Source organism: Scyliorhinus canicula, chromosome 22 (genome assembly GCF_902713615.1).
Source record: "Scyliorhinus canicula chromosome 22, sScyCan1.1, whole genome shotgun sequence".
Classification (NCBI taxonomy): Eukaryota; Metazoa; Chordata; class Chondrichthyes; order Carcharhiniformes; family Scyliorhinidae; genus Scyliorhinus; species Scyliorhinus canicula.
Genome location: NC_052167.1, coordinates 22857249 through 22877680, shown reverse-complemented (window position 1 = coordinate 22877680; position 20432 = coordinate 22857249). Strand labels below are relative to the sequence as shown.

The window sequence follows — 20432 nt, the reverse complement described above, 5'->3', positions numbered from 1 at the left end:
AAGTTAACAATCAGCTTCATTTGCTTTTCTCTGTGCAGAGCCATTGGAAGAGAACCTTTCAGGGACAAACTGAAAAACATTTCTTGGCAAACTAAAATCCTATTGCAAAGAAACTACATACAGACTTGGCTCCTCCCCTTAATTACACAATCTACACCAAAAGCATAAGGCTTTCTTCTGCCTCCTCCCACAACATATCCCACACCTGGTTACTCAAGACAAAATACAATATCTCTCATAAATTATCTGCACCCAGGGACCTCCAAACCAAAACAATATTCCATTAGCCACCAAATCTGTAAGCAAGTAAATGTTTCTCAAATCTATCAGCAGAACATTCTGAAAAATCAAGGATTACCTCACTTTTATAACCCCATAAGCACAGCTTTAGCAGACATAGTGGATGTGCACATATTTAATAGCATTACTGCAACAAATATAAAATATAACACTTTCTCACATTCATCACTTACACATTATGGAAAATATGTTATTGATAAGGGACTAAAGGGATATAGTCTTATCAAGCAGTGAGTGCAGAGTGACAGACCTCTATCTGATTAAATGGACCAAAGTCTGAAAATATTTATAAGAATGGATCCAGGGATGAGGGAACTGTTACTTGGATAGTTGGAGAATCTGTGTTTTTTTTCTCCTTTGTGAAGAGTAGGTGGAGAGAAGGTTTGCTGAAGGTATTCAAAATTATGAGGGGTCTGGACAGAAGCGATGTAGAGAAACTATTCCCAATTTGGAATGATGAAGAGCCAGAGGACACCAATAGTTGACTGGCAAAAGAAGCAACATGAGAAAAAAATCTTACTCGGCAAGTGGTTAGGATCTGGAGTACGCAGCGTGAGAAATAGGGGACAAACGCACCCGCTTTGACAAAGGGTCATCTGCACTTGAAACGTTAGCTCTTTTCTCTCCTTACAGATGCTGCCAGACCTGCTGAGATTTTCCAGCATTTTCTCGGGGACATTTGGGACACTGGGTTGAGTGGGAGCTGAGCTGTGAGACTGAAAAAGTCAATAAACTCCCTGAATAAAGGAAATCTCCGTGTCTTGGACAACGGCCAGCTGAGAGCCTCACTCGACGGGAGTGCACGTTGGAGAATCGTGTCAGGAGATCAGTTCGCCAAATTCCCAGTGCTCCGGATTTTCAATTGATCAATTTTGTTGGCTTGAAAATCGGGAATGCTGTGAATCCCCATGTCCAATTCTGCGCAGCTGTCAATGGACACTAATAACTCCCAATCCTTAAATGGTCCAAAATGTAAAGTCCAGCTTTCAAGCTACTGAGTAACCCTTTTATTCATCCTGAATCGCTTCATTGAAAAATAGAATAATTTTAGTGCCCTCTGGTGACTGAGCGAGCAACAACCCACTGACATCCTTTCTGAACAGCTACACCTTCAGTCTTTGCACCAGGGGACATACTTTAGCTGCCAATGTAACAAAGAAGAATTAAGAAATACCATTCAGTATTATTTCTGTGGAAAGCAAAATGCCTGAACCCATGAACGCAAAGCTTTTGAGTGGGAGATATCTAAAACTTCGCATTTCCCACTCTCCAAAGACTTAAAATTCCACGACACTGGTATTTCTGATTACCCAAGTGGACACTTTTTATAATCTCAGGACATCCCACAGAAATAGAATGGTGATAGCACTGGAGGAGGCCGTTCTGCCCATCTTGTCTGTGCTAGCTCTCTTTAATGAACAATCCACCCAATGCCTCTCGCTTGCTTTCTCCCCGTAACCCTGCAATTCTTCCATTTTAGGTAACAGTCTAATTCCCTTTCGAACACCGTGATCGAACCCGCCTCCATCACGCTCTCAGGAAGTGCCATTCACCACGCGAAAATGTTTTCCTCATGTCGCTTTACTTCAGCCCTGGGTCTCAATTTATTCCCTCCTTGGCAGGTCCCGAGATGGTCCGCCTGCCACCACCAATGCTTCCTGGTATGTGAAGGCTCCCTGAGCCTGGGTCTCTTTGATCGCAAAGCGATTCAGAACCTACTGAGCATAGAACATAGAACATAGAACAGTACAGCACAGAACAGGCCCTTCGGCCCTCGATGTTGTGCCGAGCAATGATCACCCTACTTAACCCACGTAACCGGTATACCCGTAACCCAACAATCCCCCCATTAACCTTACACTACGGGCAATTTAGCATGGCCAATCCGCCTAACCCGCACATCTTTGGACTGTGGGAGGAAACCGGAGCACCCGGAGGAAACCCACGCGCACACGGGGAGGACGTGCAGACTCCACACAGACAGTGACCCAGCCGGGAATCGAACCTGGGACCCTGGAGCTGTGAAGCATTGATGCTAACCACCATGCTACCGTGAGGCCCCCTTCCAAGCATCTTGGAAGTGTGGTCAACATTGTAATGTAGGAGGCACGGCAGCCACACTCCACGCAGCAAGCTTCCTCAAACAGTAATGGGAAGAGGGCCAGATAGCGGCAATGTTGACAGAGAGAAAAATACTGGGCAGGAGACCGAGGCTGACTCCCCGGTTCCTCTTTAAAATAGTGGCACAGGACTTTTTAATGCCCGTCTTTGAGAGGGGAAGGATTGCGTCAGCACCGGACTGAGAGGTTCAGGCTTCAGGCTGGGATTTTCCAGCCTCCCACGCGGTGGCCGCTGGCAGGATCTTCCAGTCAACGGTCATTTGAGGTTCTCACAAGGGTGGCGCAGTGGGTTAGCACTGCAGCCTCACGGTGCCGAGGTCCCAGGTTCAGGTTCGATCCCGGCTCTGGGTCACTGTCCATGTGGAGTTTGCACATTCTCCCCGTGTCTGTGTGGGTTTCGCCCCCACAGCCCAAAGATGTGCAGGGTAGGTGGGTTGAACACGCTAAATTGCCCCTTAATTGGAAAATAATTAAAAATAAATTGTGTTGCTGGCCAGATTGGAAAATCCCACAGGCCGGAAAATCTGGAGTGTGAGTTAAAGCTGAAGCTTCCCGGGTCACAGCCACAGGTCAGAGCCAGGAGGTTAACATCCCAATCCTGCTCAGCATTGCTGAAAGCCTTACTCAGGGATTACCCGCTGCCTGGCAACGCCTCTAATGGCGGGAACTGTGCGGTGGGCGGGGTCAGTGCTCACTGGGCGGGGTCAGTGCGCGGTGGGCGGGGTCAGTGCTCACTGGGCGGGGTCAGTGCGCGGTGGGCGGGGTCCGTGCGCGATGGGCGGGGTCAGTGCGCGATGGGCGGGTTCAGTGCGCGGTGGGCGCGGTCAGTGCGCGATGGGCGGGTTCAGTGCGCGATGGGCGGGGTCAGTGCCCACTGGGCGGGGTTAGTGCGCGATGGGTGGGGTCAGTGCGCGATGGGCGGGGTTAGTGTGCCGTGGGCGGGGCCAGTGCGCAATTGGCGGGGTCCGTGCGCGGTGGGCGGGCCCAATGCGCGATGGGCGGGGTCCGTGCCCCATGGGTGGTTGTCAGTGCTCACTGGGCGGGGTTAGTGTGCGATGGGCGGGGTCAGTGCGCGATGGGCGGGGTTAGTGTGCGATGGGCGGGGTCAGTGCACGGTGGGCGGGGTCAGTGCACGGTGGGCGGGGTCAGTGCCTATGCGCACAGCCCGGGACCGGTTGGAGATCAGGTGGCGGCAGCGGGTATCCCGTTCGGTTTAAGTAAGTGACGGCAACGTGAGATCTCTGGGTCTAACTCTCCCTTGGCCTCTGGCTGTTCCTCTGGGACTGACTCTGGGCACTGGCTCTGCCTCTGGGCACTGGCTGTGCCTCTGGGACTGACTCTGGGCACTGGCTCTGCCTCTGGGACTGACTCTGGGCACTGGCTGTGCCTCTGCCTCTGGGACTGGCTCTGCCTCTGGGCACTGGCTCTGCCTCTGGGCACTGGCTCTGCCTCTGGGCACTGGCTCTGCCTCTGGGACTGGCTGTGTCTCTGCCTCTGGGAGTGCCTCTGGGACTGGCTCTGCCTCTGGGCACTGGCTCTGCCTCTGGGAGTGCCTCTGGGACTGGCTCTGCCCCTGGGACTGGCTGTGCCTCTGCCTCTGGGTCTGGCTCTGCCTCTGGGTCTGGCTCTGCCTCTGCCTCTGGGACTGGCTCTGACGTGGGCTCTGGCTCTTCCTCTCTATGAATGGGAGGGTGGTTTCACTGACCGACAGCGAGCTCGATACCGATGATAGTGTAAAGCCGCTGGAATATCTCTGTCCCCTCCCACCCCTCTGGCTCTTTTTTGAAGAAAGACTTACATTTCAGTAGCGTCCTTCCCATCCTCAGGAGGTCCCCGAGCAGTTCACAGTCAATGTTGTGCAAATACTGCTGTATTGAGGCCACTAGATGGTACATAGGAAGATCCCACAAACAGCAATGGGTTTGCGACAGCTCTTGTCATGTTAGTAGTGTTGTGTTATGCTTCTTCATGTAGCATAAGCTGCTTCCTTGATGTATGCCCTGTCAAAGGAAAGTTCAGACTTTCAGAGATAGGTTTAACACATTTATTGAACAGCTAACAATTCTCCTACTTGAGTTCGACTCTCCTAATCTTGCTGTAGTAACTCAGTCTAACTAACCAGTCTACTCTAAGCCACGTGGTGGGTGTGATGCTTCTGATCTGCCCCTGTCCTCTCTAAGTGTCGCCTGTGGAAAGAGAAAGAACATTGTGTGCCCTTTCGTTTAATATATGGGCTTTGTAATGCCCCCTTGTGGTAGTATCACCTCTGGGTGTCTTGCAGCCCATTGGTCGTGTCCTATTCTATGTGTTCATTAGCTGTATGTCTGCATGATTTCCTTGGTGCTCCCTCTAGTGTTTACTTAGGCTTAGTGTATTTACAATAACTCCTTGTGTATTTACAGTGATTCATATCACCACAGGGAGTGGGGCAAATCTTTGCCCAGATGCTGGTTAGAGTTTCACTGCTCTTTGCAATAGAGCCATTGGATCTTTACATCCACCCCTGAGGGCAGAGTGGGACTCAATTTAGCCTCTCCCCTCTTACAATGCAACACTCCCTCTGTGCTGCACTGGAGTGTCAGTTTGAATGTTTCAGCTCAAGCCTCTGGAGTGGGAATCGAACTTGCAACTGTCTGGCTCCCAGGCTGGTGGAGGGAAAGAGAGAGGACTAAGATTTTTGGGGGTGTCCTTTGATGATGCAAATTAAGCATCAGCTCCCACACCTATGAGTTCTCCATGTGCGAACCACAGAAGGGTGATGATGGACTTGACAGAAGAATGGTAGCCAATGCCCTGTAGGGGAAAACGCTTGTGGGATACCAGTGCCTCACCAGCCTGATGCACACTCCTCCACGGACACTCCTGGAGATCAGCAACACTGTCATCTAGCAGTGGGGTTGGTGACCAGAGGAGACAATTTTAAATAATTGCTAAAAGAACAAGAGATGCAACAGGTGCAAGGGGTTCAGTGACGTCCTGGCTGTACGATTTTAAGAAATGAATAAGGTAGACCTTAAGACTGCAGTGATGGATGTACAAACACAATTGATAATTTAGCGGGGCTGGGCACATCTGTCATTAAGTGGCAGCGTTTAATACATGACTGGGGTGTGCTCTAATGTCTGCTCATTGCTCCTATATGAACCTCGACAGCTAGTTATGTTATTCATCATAGAGAAATTGGAAGCTAAACCCATCATTACTGAACTATGCAGAACCGTAGTTGTGCGTCTCATTGCATGGAAAAGCTGGAGAATCCTCTGTAACAACATGCATATGTTGCATTCATGTCGCACTTGGCAGCGAACAAAGTGTAGCAGCTGTTGTAATGTAGCAACCCACGGGAGCCAATATAAACACAACAAAGACACCACAACATCAGTGTGATAATGACCAGAGAATCTGTTTTATTTTGTGTGATGTAGATTGAAGGTTAGGTATTGGGAGAACTGCCCCCTTCTTTGCCAGGGGACCTTCTACAAAACATCTTGGTACTGTCATGTGAGTGGCCCTTTTGAGAAAGGTTTAGTCTCTTATCGTGTGACTTGTAGCACATTGGGCTGTGAGGTGAGAGGGGTTTCAGTTTGACTGCTTTGGACTGGAGAAGGAGAGAGCAGTGTTTTCCCCTGTTTTTAGAATACAGTGTGCCGGGCCAAGCTCTTGAAAAGGGGGTTTGGTTTAATTGGATTTTGTTATTGAATTGGAACAGCTAAGGGGGAATTCATTAAGTGTCATGTACATAGATTACTGTAGCTGTGTGGTGTCTTTATGTTTATAATTGATAATTCTTGCTGCGTATATAACTACATTCTTAGGATAAACCTTGTTTTGATTAAAATGTCAAGGAAGTCCGATGAATCACACTGTAGTAAAAGCTTTGTGCTCACCCTAGCCAAGTTCACCATAAAAGTTATAGGTCAGGTGAACTTCATAATACACTTTGGAGTTTCTAAGCCCTGGCCCATAACAGTACGATGACAGCACCTCAGGGGAGGGTTAACCTTGATTTTTGTACTCTACCCCAGCCGTGGGACTCAAACCCAGAACCTTGTGATTCAGAAGCGAAAACATTACCAACTAAGCCACACCTGACTGAAGAAATTGAAGGGGGAATTGAAATCTTTACAGCCTGTAGGTGAGGGAGGCATCCATATGTGTAAAAATGGCCACGTAATTTACAAGTGGACATGGACTCAACAGCGGGCAGAAGGGGGGGGGGGGGGAGACGACAAATGGGTGGGATTGAGAGCTGTCCCATTGTTATTTCCGAGACACAGGAGCTAGCTGAATTAACCCTGGGTCTTTTCCAGCCTGACACCATCAGACGTAGGGGCAGACGTAGGCCATTCGGCCCATCGAGTCTGCTCTGCCATTCAATGAGATTGTGACTGATCTGATGTGATAATCCTCAACTCCTCTTTCCCGCTTTATCTCCATAACCCTCAATATCCTCAGATTAAAAATCTGTCTATCTCGGCCTTGAACATACTCAATGAGCAATGGATCTAAGTCCAGTGACCCGAGATTGTTTGCGCATTGCAGTTATGTTTTATAAGAAGTAAATTGAGCCTGTGTCTGTCTGCTTCCAGCAATCTGATTGGTGGACCAGGTGACTTAATGTATTATCCAGCAAGTGGTTACCAATCAGATGTGAGTACTCTGCTGCCCGCTCATATTCCCCTGTAAGAAATTCAACCGAAGAAATAAATCTGACACCGAGTAGGAACTACTCATTGATTAACTGGAGTAGGATTGATTATCTGGGGGTGGTGATGGTAATGTCACTGGATCAGTAATCTGGACCAGGCATATGCTTTGGAGATGTGGGCAGCTGGTTGAATTTGTATCCAATAAATCTGGAATATTACGGCGGCACAGTGGTTAGCACTGCTGTCTCATAACACCAAGCACTCGGGTTCAATCCCAGACTTGGGTGGACTGTGTGAAGTTTGCACGTTCTCCCCGTGTCTGCGTGGGTTTCCTCCCGGGTGCTCCGGAGATGTGCGGGTTAGGTGAATTGGCCATGATAGAATTGCCCCCTTACTGTCCAAAGGTTGGGTGGGATTATAGGGTTGTGGGGATAGGGCTGGGATGCTCTTTCCATGGGCTGGTGCAGACTCTATGGGCCGAATGGCCTCCTTCTGCACTGTAGGGATTCTATGATTCTCCGATTCTGTGCACTACCCTGGGGCGAAACCATCGGGACATTAAAAAATATATTTTTTTGTACTTTTCTTTGAACGGTTCTCTTTACCAGACATAAAAATGTTGGAAGTGACGAAGAAAAGGCTCATTGGCTAATAGTGAAACATAATCCCATTGGTTAATGAGTGTTTTTGCTTCCCATTGGCTTAGGAAGGCATGGAGGTGTTGGCCAAGTAATGGCAAGAGCAAGGGGGGAAATCATGTGATGAAAACTCCAGGAATATATTTATTCACAGTTGGCAGACTTATCAACATCTGTTGCCCCCTAAGAACATCAGAGTCGGGCACCGAGCCATGTGGGAGATATTAGGTCAACGAGAGAGAGATCTTGAGGTGCATCTTAAAGAATTAAAGAGAGGTTGAGCGGTTTAGGGAAGGAGTCCCAGTGCTTTGGGCCCAGGTAGCTGTGGGCACAACCACTAGTGATGTAGTGCTTCAAATCAGGGAGAGCAGATATCTCGGGGGGGGGGGGGGGGGGGGGGGGGCGGTGGGAGTTGTTGGAGATTTCGCAGATGGGGAGGGGCAAAGTCATGGTTGGATTTGAGAACGGGGATGAGAATTTTCAAATTGAGACGTTGCTTGCCGTTCATAGAATTTACAGTGCAGAAGGAGGCCATTTGGCCCATCGAGTCTGCACCGGCTCTTGGAAAGAGCACCCTACCCAAGGTCAACACCTCCACCCTATCCCCCATAACTCAGCAACCCCACCCAACACTAAGGGCAATTTAGCATGGCCAGTCCACCTAACCTACACATCTTTGGACTGTGGGAGGAAACCGGAGCACCCGGAGGAAACCCACGCAGACACGGGGAGAACGTGCAGACTCCGCACAGACAGTGACCCAAGCAGGGAATCGAACCTGGGACCCTGGAGCTGTGAGGCAATTGTGCTAACCACTGTGCTACCGTGCTGCCCAATGTAGGTAGCAAACATTTGGAGAATGACGCAAATTAGGATATGGACAGCAGAGATTTAGATGACCTCCAGCATCGAGGATAGAATTGGGGATGCTGGTCAGGAGTGAGCTGAGATAGCATGAAGTGCAAAGCTAATAGGTTGTAGCCACCGAGTTGGCCATTCCCTAAATACATAATGGAGGAACGCAAAGCTTGCAGGTTTAACAATGGACAATGTTTGCAGCACAAGCAGGCTGCAAAAAGCCAATGTGTATTCTGCTAAGAGAGCAGACAGCACCGAAACGAACATTCTGCATACTAATGAGGCAATATCCGGGATAGTTAACATAGCAATGGAACGATCCCAGGGACAATGGACACAAATAGAGAAGTGATTGCAACAGTGTATGGGAAACCAGGCACCCCGGCACCAGCGGGGTTCGAAAACAAAGCACCTGAAGGCCCGCCCAGTAGCCGAGAGATAGCCTCAGTATTGGGGGGATTCAAACAAATCGATTGGGAAGAGACCCAATCGATTCCCAGGAGGTAAAGGGTCCGCCCAAAAGGGCGCGGAGCCCTAGGACCTATAAAAGACAGGTCCCACACTTAGTTTGTTCTTCTTAACCCGCCCTCCTCTCTGGACCACCATCTCGACCAGCTTTTGCCAAAGAAGACCTTGAACGAGAGAGAGGAGAGGTTTGGGACAGCAGCTGCCAGCAAGTAAGTGTCTCGCAACGATCGCTACCAGAGATAGACACTCCTGACCCCTTTTTAACCCGTACCAACCTGAAGTCTGCAGACCAGAGCAGAGCAAGAGGCCTTGTCCCCTGATCCGGCAGTTCCCTTTGAGATAAGTATTGGTTCATTTAGTGGTAGGAATAGTTTAATCCTCTTAGCGTGTGCATGAGTAGTATTATAATTGTATTATAATAAACTCAGTTGTTTGAACTTACTAATTGGTGTATGGTTTTATTGCTTTGAACTTGACCTTGAAACTTGTGGCGGTATCTTAACGATACCGTTACTGGAGCTCTGGCGACTCCAGAGCTAAGTATCGAAACAGAGCCAAATTGAGTGTTAAACACACTCGCCCAGAACGAGCAACAAAGTGTTTCAGCGAAGGATGAGCTGAGGGGTTGAGTCAAGCGACTTATGAAGGTCTTGGTGATTGTATATTCCAGCTCCTTCTTTCCCAGTGGGACAGTGGTATTGGAATCTATTTCTCGTCCTGGGTAATCTTACTCCAGGGTGCCAACCAGTCACCGCTGGCAGACCCACAAGTCAGGAGTGTGATGGAATACTCTCCACTTGCCTGGATGAGTGCAGCTCCAACAACACTCAAGAAGCTCGACACCATCCAGGACAAAGCAGCCCCGCTTGATTACTCCCCTTCCACAAACACTCAATCCCTCTACTGACGAACAGCAGCAGCTGTGTGCACCATTTACAAGATGCACTGCAGTAACTCACAAAGGTTCCTTAGGCAGCACCTTGCAGACCCACTATCATTACTATCTCAAACAAGGGCAGCATATACCTGGGAACCCCACCACAAAGGTTCTCCTCCAAGTCACTCATCATCCTGACTTTTATATGTTGCCGCTCCTTCACTATCGCTGGGTCAAAATCCTGGCATCCCCCCACTGCCTAACAGCACAGTGGGCGTGCCTACACTTCAGGGACTGCAGCAGTTCAAGAAGGCAGTTCACCACCACCTTCTGAAGGGCAACTGCAGGGATCAGTGCTGGGACCTTTGCTGTTTGTAGTATATATAAATGTAAATGATTTGGAGGAAAATGTAACTGGTCTGATTAGTAAGCTTGCGGATGACACAAAGGTTGGTGGAATTGCGGATAGCGATGAGGACTGTCAGAGGATACAGCAGGATTTAGATCGTTTGGAGACTTGGGTGGCGAGATGGCAGATGGAATTTAATCCGGACAAATGTGAGGTGATGCATTTTGGAAGGTCTAATGCAGGTAGGGAATATGCAGGTAGAGAACCCTCAAGAGTATTGACAGTCAGAGAGATCTTGGTGTACAGGTCCACAGGTTACTGAAAGGGGCAACACAGGTGGAGAAGGTAGTCAAGAAGGCAGACGGCATGCTTGCCTTCATTGGCTGGGGCATTGAGTATAAGAATTGGCATGTCATGTTGCAGCTGTATAGAACCTTAGTTAGGCCACACTTGGAGTATAGTCGCCACACTATCAGAAGGATGTGGAGGCTTTAGAGAGGTTGCAGAAGAAATTGACCAGGATGTTGCCTGGTATGGAGGGAATTAGCTATGAGGAGAGTTTGAATAAACTTGGTTTATTTTCACTGGAACGAAGGAGGTGAAGGGCGATAGAGGTCGACAAAATTATGAGAGGCATAGACAGAGTGGATAGTCAGAGACTTTTTCAAAGGGTAGAGGGGTCAATTACTAGGGGGCATAGGTTTAAGGTGCGAGGGGAAAGCTTTAGAGGAGATGTGCGAGGCAAGTTTTTTACACAGAGGGTAGTGGATGCCTGGAACTCGCTGCCTGAGGAGGTGGTGGAAGCAGGGACGATAGTGACGTTTACGGGGCATCTTGACAAATACATGAATAGAATGGGAATAGATACGGACCCCGGGAGTGTAGAAGATTTTAGTTTAGACGGGCAGCATGGTGGGCGCAGGCTTGGAGGACCAAAGGGCCTGTTCCTGTGCTGTACTTTTCCTTGTTCTTTGCAACTAGGGGTGGGCAATAAATGCTGGGCCAAACCAGCAACACCCACATCCCATAAATGAATTTAAAAGAGGAAAAACATTACTTTAGTGATGACGATTTGCATTAAAATGGGGGCTTCTGTGGTTTTAACCATTTCATTTTCAGTGTGAAACCCATTGACAGGCCTTCTTTCTGCAGGTGGGACCTTGTTACCTTTTGAGCGTCGGTACCATGGCGTTGGAGAAAATTATTCAAGACTCTCTGTTCCAGTTTGTTCACTTGCACGTCCCCGATGCTGACCTCAGGTGGGTGATTTATCTCTCACCTTTCACAACCTTGGGCAATCACAACCTTGGGCAATCACAACCTTGGGCAATGTCCTTCTGAAGTGTTAGTTACGGTTGCAAATTAGAGGGACACAGAGCAGCCAATTCACACGGAGCGAGGTCCCACAGGCATCAGTGAGAATGACCAGGTGATGTTTTGTAAGTCAGGTGAGTGAAGACGTCGGGAGTAAGGATAACTCCCCTGCTCTTCGCAAAGTGCCATGGACTTTTTTTGGACAGCGATCTAATAGGGAAGACTGGGTTTAGCGTCTCATCTGAAGGACGTCACCTGTGACAGTGCGGCACTCCATCAATACTGCACTGGAGTGTCAGCTTGAGCCATGTGCTCAAACCCCCCCCCCCCAAGTGGAGCTTGAACCTGTGATCTTTAGACTCGAGTCAAGTGTCGTCCAGTTTCAGTTGATGATTTGTGCCTGTCGACTGGCTAATTGCTATTGCTGAACATGGTGTTTACTATGGTTCAGACTGAGTTGCTGCAACAACGTGTGTGTTGCAGTATGGAGCTGTGGATGGTGATGGTAGAGGCTTCAACTATCTTCCAATCACATGGCTAACCGCTCTTTTTTTTTGTATTTGTTCCTGGGACATGGACGCCGCTGGCTGTGCCAGCGTTTATTGCCCATCCTTAATTGCCCCTTGAGGGGACAGTTAAGAGTCAACCACATTGCTGTGGGTCTGGAGTCACGTGTAGGCCAGACCATGTGGCAGATTTCCTGCCCTGAAGGACATTAGTGAACCAGATGGGTTTTTACGACAATCGACAACGGTTTCATGGTCATCATTAGATTTGAATTCCAGATGTTTTATTGAATTCAAATTTCCATGCGTCGGTGGGGAAGGGAGTGAATGTTAAAGGTGGTGGGTGGGGTGCCGATCAAGTGGACTGCTTGGTCCTGGAGTTGTTTTTGATTGCGGACACTGAATGAGGGTAGGAGATATCCTCCAGATCTGAATGGTTTTCTATTTTCCAGGGAGGTCCCGGGTTCAAATCTCAGCCCTGGGTCACTGTCCGTGTGGGTTTTGCACATTCTTCCTGTGTGTGCGTGGGTTTCACCCCCACAGCCCAAAGGTGTGCAGGTTAGGTGGATTGGCCACGCTAAATTGCTCCTTAATTGGGGAAAAAAAAAATTGGGTACTCTTTTTTAAAAAAAAAAAATTTTTTTTTTAAATGTTTAAACTATAAACCTATGTAATAAATAATTTAGCTTCAAGTGTGAGGGAATCAATGGCTGTTGGTGAGTTTTATAATCTCAGAATTAAGTTAGTGTCTGAAAGGCTTCGGACACTTGTACTTTATAATCAAGGTGAGGGTGTTCAAATGATCTGACAGAACAACACTGTCAAGTTACTGGAAAATATCTTGTATATTCAGTTATCCACAATATTTTGGACTTCCTGTTGTGTCGGGGTAGGACAATTCTGTCAATGTCGTGTTTCTGCCCCTACAGCGTGATGGATGAGGTGATTCTCTCCTATATCACCAGTGTACTGGAGGAACTTGGATCTTCAGACTCATCCGAGGAGAACTTCGACGTGGAAATGTTTGTGGAAATGATGGCGGCCTACATCCCAGGCTTTGCAGAGATAAGCAGGTGGGAAATTTCTTGCACTTGCAGGTAGTTGGGTGATGTGCTAAAAATGCTGGCATTTGGGAGGAATCCTGTAGAACCTCTTTTTTCAAAGTGAATTTACGGGATGGGAGTTTCGCGGGTTAGGCCAATATTTATTGCCCATCCCTTGTTGCCCTTGCGAAAAGGTGGTGATGAGCCGGCGCCTTAATTCGCTGCAGTCCCTGAGATGTAGGTACACCCACAGTGCTGTTAGGGAGGGAGTTCCAGGATTTTGCCCCGGCGACAGTGAAGGAACGGCCGATATATTTCCAAGTCAGGATGGTGAGTGACTTGGATGGGGACCTCCAGATGGTGGTGTTCCCAGGTATCTGCTGCTCTTGTCCTTCTAGATGGTAGTAGTATTAATGGGATGAAAAGCTGAATTGTCTAATATTTCATACTGAAAGATCTCAGGGATGTAAAGCGGCGATGTCTATGTTAACGTTTTGATATTTGGAATGACCGTGCTCGTTCTTCATATGCCAGCAGCATGTTTTGGCAACTTACCCTCACAGCCAAAACCATCCCGTGGACAGGCATTTTCCAATGGCCGCTCTACAGTACTGTAGACAGGGATTTATTTTTGCCCTGCACTGACCACTGGCTGGAATGATGAACTCGTCATGAAACAAAATGCAACTTTTTAACCTTCTGGCACATTTACCCTCGTACCAGAAGAGATAATGCCTTTGTCCACCAAGCAGCGAGGGAAGCATTAAGAATGTACAGCACCCTTGCCTGAGAAACAGTGGATCAATATTGAAAACAAACAGCAAGTTTGTACCTGTAAATTATAAGCCCGGCAGTTTGACTTCAGTTACCATACCAGCCTCGTACCCGTACGAGGGTACCGTTCAGTTCCCGTACCAGCCTCCCCGGACAGGCGCCGGAATGTGGCGACTAGGGGCTTTTCACAGTAACTTCATTGAAGCCTACTCGTGACAATAAGCGATTTTTCATTTTTCATATAGGCATGTAACTAGAATGGATCATTGGGAGATACTCCCAATGTATGACCATAAGACATTGAAAAAGATTGAAAATCGCTTATTGTCACGAGTAGGCTTCAATGAAGTTACTGTGAAAAGCCCCTAGTCACCACATTCCGGCGCCTGTCCGGGGAGGCTGGTACGGGAATCGAACCGTGCTGCTGGCCTGCTTGGTCTGCTTTAAAAGCCAGCGATTTAGCCCAGTGAGCTAAACCAGCCCCTGGGAGCAGAATTAGGCCACTTGGCCCATCGAGTCTGCTCCGCCATTCAATCATAGGGATATTTTCTCATCCCCATTCTCCTGCCTTCTCTCCATAACCCCTGATCCCCTTATTATTCAAGTGCCTAGCTACAGTATCTCTGTCTTAAAGACACTCGGTGAATTGGCCTCCACAGCCTTCTGCAGCAAAGAGTTCCACAGATTCACCACCCTCTGGCTGAAAGAAATTCTCATCTCTGTTTTAAAGGATCGTCCCTTTAATCTGAGATGGTGTCCTCTGGTTCTAGTGTTTTCGATATGTGGAAACATCCTCTCCACGTCCACTCTATCCAGGCCTCGCAGTATCTTGTACATTTCAGTAAGATTCCCTCTCATCCTTCTAAACTCCAACGAGTACAGACCCAGAGTCCTCAAACGTAGGATGTAGAGGAAAGGATGGCGAAGATGATTCTGGAAAAGAGCGAAAGTAACAGGGTAGTTGTTATGGGAGACTTTAACTTTCCAAATATTGACTGGAAAAGATATAGTTCGAGTACATTAGATGGGTCATTCTTTGTACAATGTGTGCAGGAGGGTTTCCTGACACAATATGTTGACAGGCCAACAAGAGGCGAGGCCACATTGGATTTGGTTTTGGGTAATGAACCAGGCCAGGTGTTAGATCTGGAGGTAGGTGAGCACTTTGGAAACAGTGACCACAATTCGGTGACCTTTACGTTAGTGATGGAAAGGGATAAGTATACCCCGCAGGGCAGGAGTTATAGCTGGGGGAAGGGCAATTATGATGCCATTAGACATGACTTAGGATGTGTTGGTTGGAGAAGTAGGCTGCAAGGGTTGGGCACACTGGATATGTGGAGCTTGTTCAAGGAACAGCTATTGCATGTTCTTGATAAGTACGTACCAGTCAGGCAGGGAGGAAGGGGTCGAGCGAGGGAACCGTGGTTTACCAAAGAAGTGGAATCTCTTGTTAAGAGGAAGAAGGAGGCCTATGTGAAGATGAGGCGTGAAGTTTCAGTTGGGGCGCTTGATATTTACAAGGAAGCGAGGAAGGATCTAAAGAGAGAGCTGAGACGAGCAAGGAGGGGACATGAGAAGTCTTTGGCAGGTAGGATCAAGGAAAACCCAAAAGCTTTCTATAGGTATGTCAGGAATAATAGAATGACTAGGGTAAGAGTAGGGCCAGTCAAGGACAGTGGTGGGAAGTTGTGTGTGGAGGCTGAGGAGATAAGCGAGATACTAAATGAATACTTTTCGTCAGTATTCACTCAAGAAAAAGATAATATTGTGGAGGAGAATGCTGAGACCCAGGCTATTAGAATAGATGGCATTGAGGTGCGTAGGGAAGAAGTGTTGGCAATTCTGGACAAGGTGAAAATAGATAAGTCCCCGGGGCCGGATGGGATTTATCCTAGGATTCTCTGGGAAGCCAGGGAAGAGATTGCTGAGCCTTTGGCTTTGATTTTTAGGTCATCATTGGCTACAGGAATAGTGCCAGAGGACTGGAGGATAGCAAATGTGGTCCCTTTGTTCAAGAAGGGGAGTAGAGATAACCCCGGTAACTATAGGCCGGTGAGCCTAACGTCTGTGGTGGGTAAAGTCTTGGAGAGGATTATAAAAGATACGATTTATAATCATCTAGATAGGAATAATATGATTAGGGACAGTCAGCATGGTTTTGTGAAGGGTAGGTCATGCCTCACAAACCTTATCGAGTTCTTTGAGAAGGTGACTGAACAGGTAGACGAGGGTAGAGCAGTTGATGTGGTGTATATGGATTTCAGTAAAGCGTTTGATAAGGTTCCCCACGGTCGTCTATTGCAGAAAATACGGAGGCTGGGGATTGAGGGTGATTTAGAGATGTGGATCAGAAATTGGCTAGTTGAAAGAAGACAGAGAGTGGTAGTTGATGGGAAATGTTCAGAATGGAGTTCAGTTACGAGTGGCGTACCACAAGGATCTGTTCTGGGGCCGTTGCTGTTTGTCATTTTTATAAATGACCTAGAGGAGGGCGCAGAAGGATGGGTGAGTAAATTTGCAGACGACACTAAAGTCGGTGGAGTTGTAGACAGTGCGGAAGGATGTTGCAGGTTACAGAGGGACATAGATAAGCTGCAGAGCTGGGCTGAGAGGTGGCAAATGGAGTTTAATGTGGAGAAGTGTGAGGTGATTCACTTTGGAAAGAATAACAGAAATGCGGAATATTTGGCTAATGGTAAAATTCTTGGTAGTGTGGATGAGCAGAGGGATCTCGGTGTCCATGTACATAGATCCCTGAAAGTTGCCACCCAGGTTGATAGGGTTGTGAAGAAGGCCTATGGTGTGTTGGCCTTTATTGGTAGAGGGATTGAGTTCCGGAGCCATGAGGTCATGTTGCAGTTGTACAAAACTCTAGTACGGCCGCATTTGGAGTATTGCGTACAGTTCTGGTCGCCTCATTATAGGAAGGACGTGGAAGCTTTGGAACGGGTGCAGAGGAGATTTACCAGGATGTTGCCTGGTATGGAGGGAAAATCTTATGAGGAAAGGCTGATGGACTTGAGGTTGTTTTCGTTAGAGAGAAGAAGGTTAAGAGGTGACTTAATAGAGGCATACAAAATGATCAGAGGGTTAGATAGGGTGGACAGCGAGAGCCTTCTCCCGCGGATGGAGGTGGCTAGCACGAGGGGACATAGCCTTAAATTGAGGGGTAATAGATATAGGACAGAGGTCAGAGGTGGGTTTTTTACGCAAAGAGTGGTGAGGCCGTGGAATGCCCTACCTGCAACAGTAGTGAACATGCCAACATTGAGGGCATTTAAAAATTTATTGGATAAGCATATGGATGATAAGGGCATAGTGTAGGTTAGATGGCCTTTAGATTTTTTTCCATGTCGGTGCAACATCGAGGGCCGAAGGGCCTGTACTGCGCTGTATCGTTCTATGTTCTATGTTCCTCATACGACAAGTTCTTCATTCCAGAGATCATTCATGTGAGCCTCCTCTGGACCCTTTCCAAGGCCAGCATATCCTTCCTTGGATATGGGGCCCAAAACTGCTCACAATACTCCAAATAGGGTCTGACAAGAGCCTTATACAGCCTCAGAAGTACATCACTGATCTTGTATTCAAGCCCTCTTGACATGAATGCTAACATTGCATTTGCCTTCTTAACTGCTGACTGAACCTACACATTAACCTTAAGAGAATCGTGAACAAAGACTCCCAAGTCCCTTTGTGCTCCTGCTTTCCGAAGCATTTCCCCATTTAGAAAATAGTCTATGGCTAGATTCCTCCTTCCAAAGTGCATAACCTCACACTTTTTCACATTGTATTTCATTTGCCACTTCATTGCCCACTCTCCTAGCTTGTCCAAGTCCTTCTGCAGCCCCCTTGCTTCCTCAATACTACCTGTCCCTCTACAGATCTTTGTACCATCTGCAAACTTAGCAACAGTGCCTTCAGGACCTTCTTCCAGATCATTAATGTATATTGTGAAAAGTTGTGGTTCCAACACAGACCCCTGAGGCACACCACTAGTCACTGGCTGTCATCCTGAAAAAGACTTCTTTATCTCAACTCTTTGCCTTCTCAGCCAATCCTCTATCCATGCCAGGATCTTACCATTAACACCATGGGCTTTTAACTTATTTAACAGTCTACTATGCAACACCTTGTCAAAGGCCTTCTGGAAATCTAAATAAATCACGTCCACTGATTCTCCTTTATCTAACTTGCTTGTTACCTCCTCAAAGAACTCTTAACAGATTTGTCAGCCACGACCTCCCTTTGACAAAGCCGTGCTGACTCAGTCCTATTTTGCCATGCACTTCCAAGTGCTTCGCGATCTCATCTTTAATAACAGACTCTAAAATCTTACCAATGACCGAAGTCAGGCTAACCGGCCTATAACTTCCCGTCTTCTGTCTCCCTCCCTTCTTAAACAGCGGTGTTACATTAGCCACCTTCCAGTCCTCTGGGACCCTTCCTGCCTCCAGCGATTCCTGAAAAATCATCACTAATGCCTCCACAATTTCCTCAGCTATCTCTTTTAGGACCCTGGGGTGTAGTCCATCCTGTCCAGGATGGACAATCCAAACGGGGAAGGGGTTATAAAACACCCTTTAACACGGCTCCCAAAAAAGACAGTCACGTCTCTTGAACCTGGTGTACTTTTTTGAGAAAATGACTAGCTTTGTGGATAGCGTTAGTCCAGTTCCACACACCTAATGAGAGAGAGAAATTGAGAGAAATACCTTGTGTCAAATGAAGAATGGGTGACTGCCTTGCAGACAGAAGATTGCAATTAATAATAATAATCTTTATTGTCACAAGTAGGCTTACATTAACACTGCAATGAAGTTATAGTGAAAATCCCCTAGTCGCCACATTCCGGCGCCTGTTCAGGTACACAGAGGGAGAATTCAGAATGCACAATTCACCTGACAAGCACATCTTTCGGGACTTGTGGGAGGACTTGACGGCAGCACGGTAGCATTGTGGATAGCACAATCGCTTCACAGCTCCAGGGTCCCAGGTTCGATTCCGGCTTGGGTCACTGTCTGTGCGGAGTCTGCACGTCCTCCCCGTGTCTGCGTGGGTTTACTCCGGGTGCTCCGGTTTCCTCCCACAGTCCAAAGATGTGCAGGTTAGGTAGATTGGCCAGGATAAATTGCCCTGAGTGTCCAAAATTGCCCTTAGTGTTGGGTGGGGTTACTGGGTTATGGGGATAGGGTGGAGGTGTTGACCGTGGGTGGGGTGCTCTTTCCAAGAGCCGGTGCACACTCGATGGGCCGAATGGCCTCCTTCTGCACTGTAAATTCTATAATTTAGGGATGATTGCTACTCACAATTTATTCATGATCGAATCAAAGGTATTGGTGGGAACTGTTGACATATTCAGGATGACAAAGTCTGTGATTGGGTGAGATTAAAAGCAACTATGTCCAATCCAGACGTGATGGGGAATGGTTCCAGATCTAATAGGTCTCCAGAAAGCATGTATTCATCCGACAGAGCAACGAATTCTGCTGTCTTTGTACAAGATGTCGTCTTGGCTTCATCTAGACCATTGACCTAAATTTTAATCCCTTTGCCGAGCAGATGATATAGAGCAACCAGTACTGCAACACCACGTTTTTCCATTATAATTTGTCTCACTCACCCTCCTTTTTGGCATCTGTCAGGATGCTCTTCGGTTCCTGGTCTCCCGGTGGGGTTGGTTGCTACCCCACTCTGAGTTGGTACCCCTGCACACCTTGTCTATACTGGCTTATTCTGTGACGTTTATTGATACCTGGCCGTCATTTGTCTGCACAGCGATCAAACCGGGAGGCTTGCTGCTGTGTGTATCGCTCAGCCATTTGGATGATAAAAGTGATCACCGGGGCAAGTCGTTCACAAAGAAGAATTAGTACCTTTCTGAACCGACAGCAGATTAAAAAGGACCCCTCTATTTTTCAGTGTCACCATCTGCGAGATGATGTTTGATTTGGCAGCGCGTTTGATAGAAGCTCGTAACAAAGGTAAGACAAGGGTGTCGGATGGGGTTGCCGTAGAAACGTGACTGTACAGGTTGGGATTGTTCCCCTTGGTTGTTGGGGGGTGGGGGGGTGGGGGAGAGATTTGATAGAGATGTTCAAAACCATGAGGGGGGGTGGACAGAGTGGACAGGGGGAAACGGTTCCCGCCCGTAAAAGGATCGACAACGAGAGGGCGCAAAGTGATTTGCAAAAGAAGCAAATGTGATGCGAGGGGAAAGTGTTTTCACACAGAGGGTGGGTGGCTGGGGTCTGGGATGCGCGGCCTGGGAGTACGGTGGAGGCAGGTTCGATCGAGACGATCAGGAGCGAGCAAGAAGGTGACTGGGATAGAAACAATGCGCAGGGCTTTGAGGAAAAGGCAGGAGAATGGCAGCAAGTTGATGCTCGTTTGGAGAGCTGGCGCCGACGTGATGGGCCAACTGACCTCCTGCATCACACAAATTCTGTGATACAGGTTAAGTTCAGCAGGCCAGAAGCTCAAGATTTCAATCCCTGGACTGGGTTCAGCTAATCGTGACAAGGTGACGCTAT

General features: G+C 47.9%; 1 protein-coding gene across 1 annotated transcript in view; it reads left to right on the top strand.

Moving 5' to 3' along the window:
• The first annotated feature begins 3541 nt into the window (after positions 1–3541).
• The window catches only part of cuedc2 (CUE domain containing 2), a 40607-nt gene continuing 23716 nt past the window's right edge, over positions 3542–20432 (top strand). The window contains exons 1-4 of the mRNA XM_038782688.1: positions 3542–3637; positions 11412–11518; positions 13009–13152; positions 19822–19883. Of these exons, the coding sequence (XP_038638616.1) occupies positions 11445–11518; positions 13009–13152; positions 19822–19883 (280 nt within the window). The 5' untranslated portion in view covers positions 3542–3637; positions 11412–11444. The remainder of the gene's footprint in view (positions 3638–11411; positions 11519–13008; positions 13153–19821; positions 19884–20432) is intronic.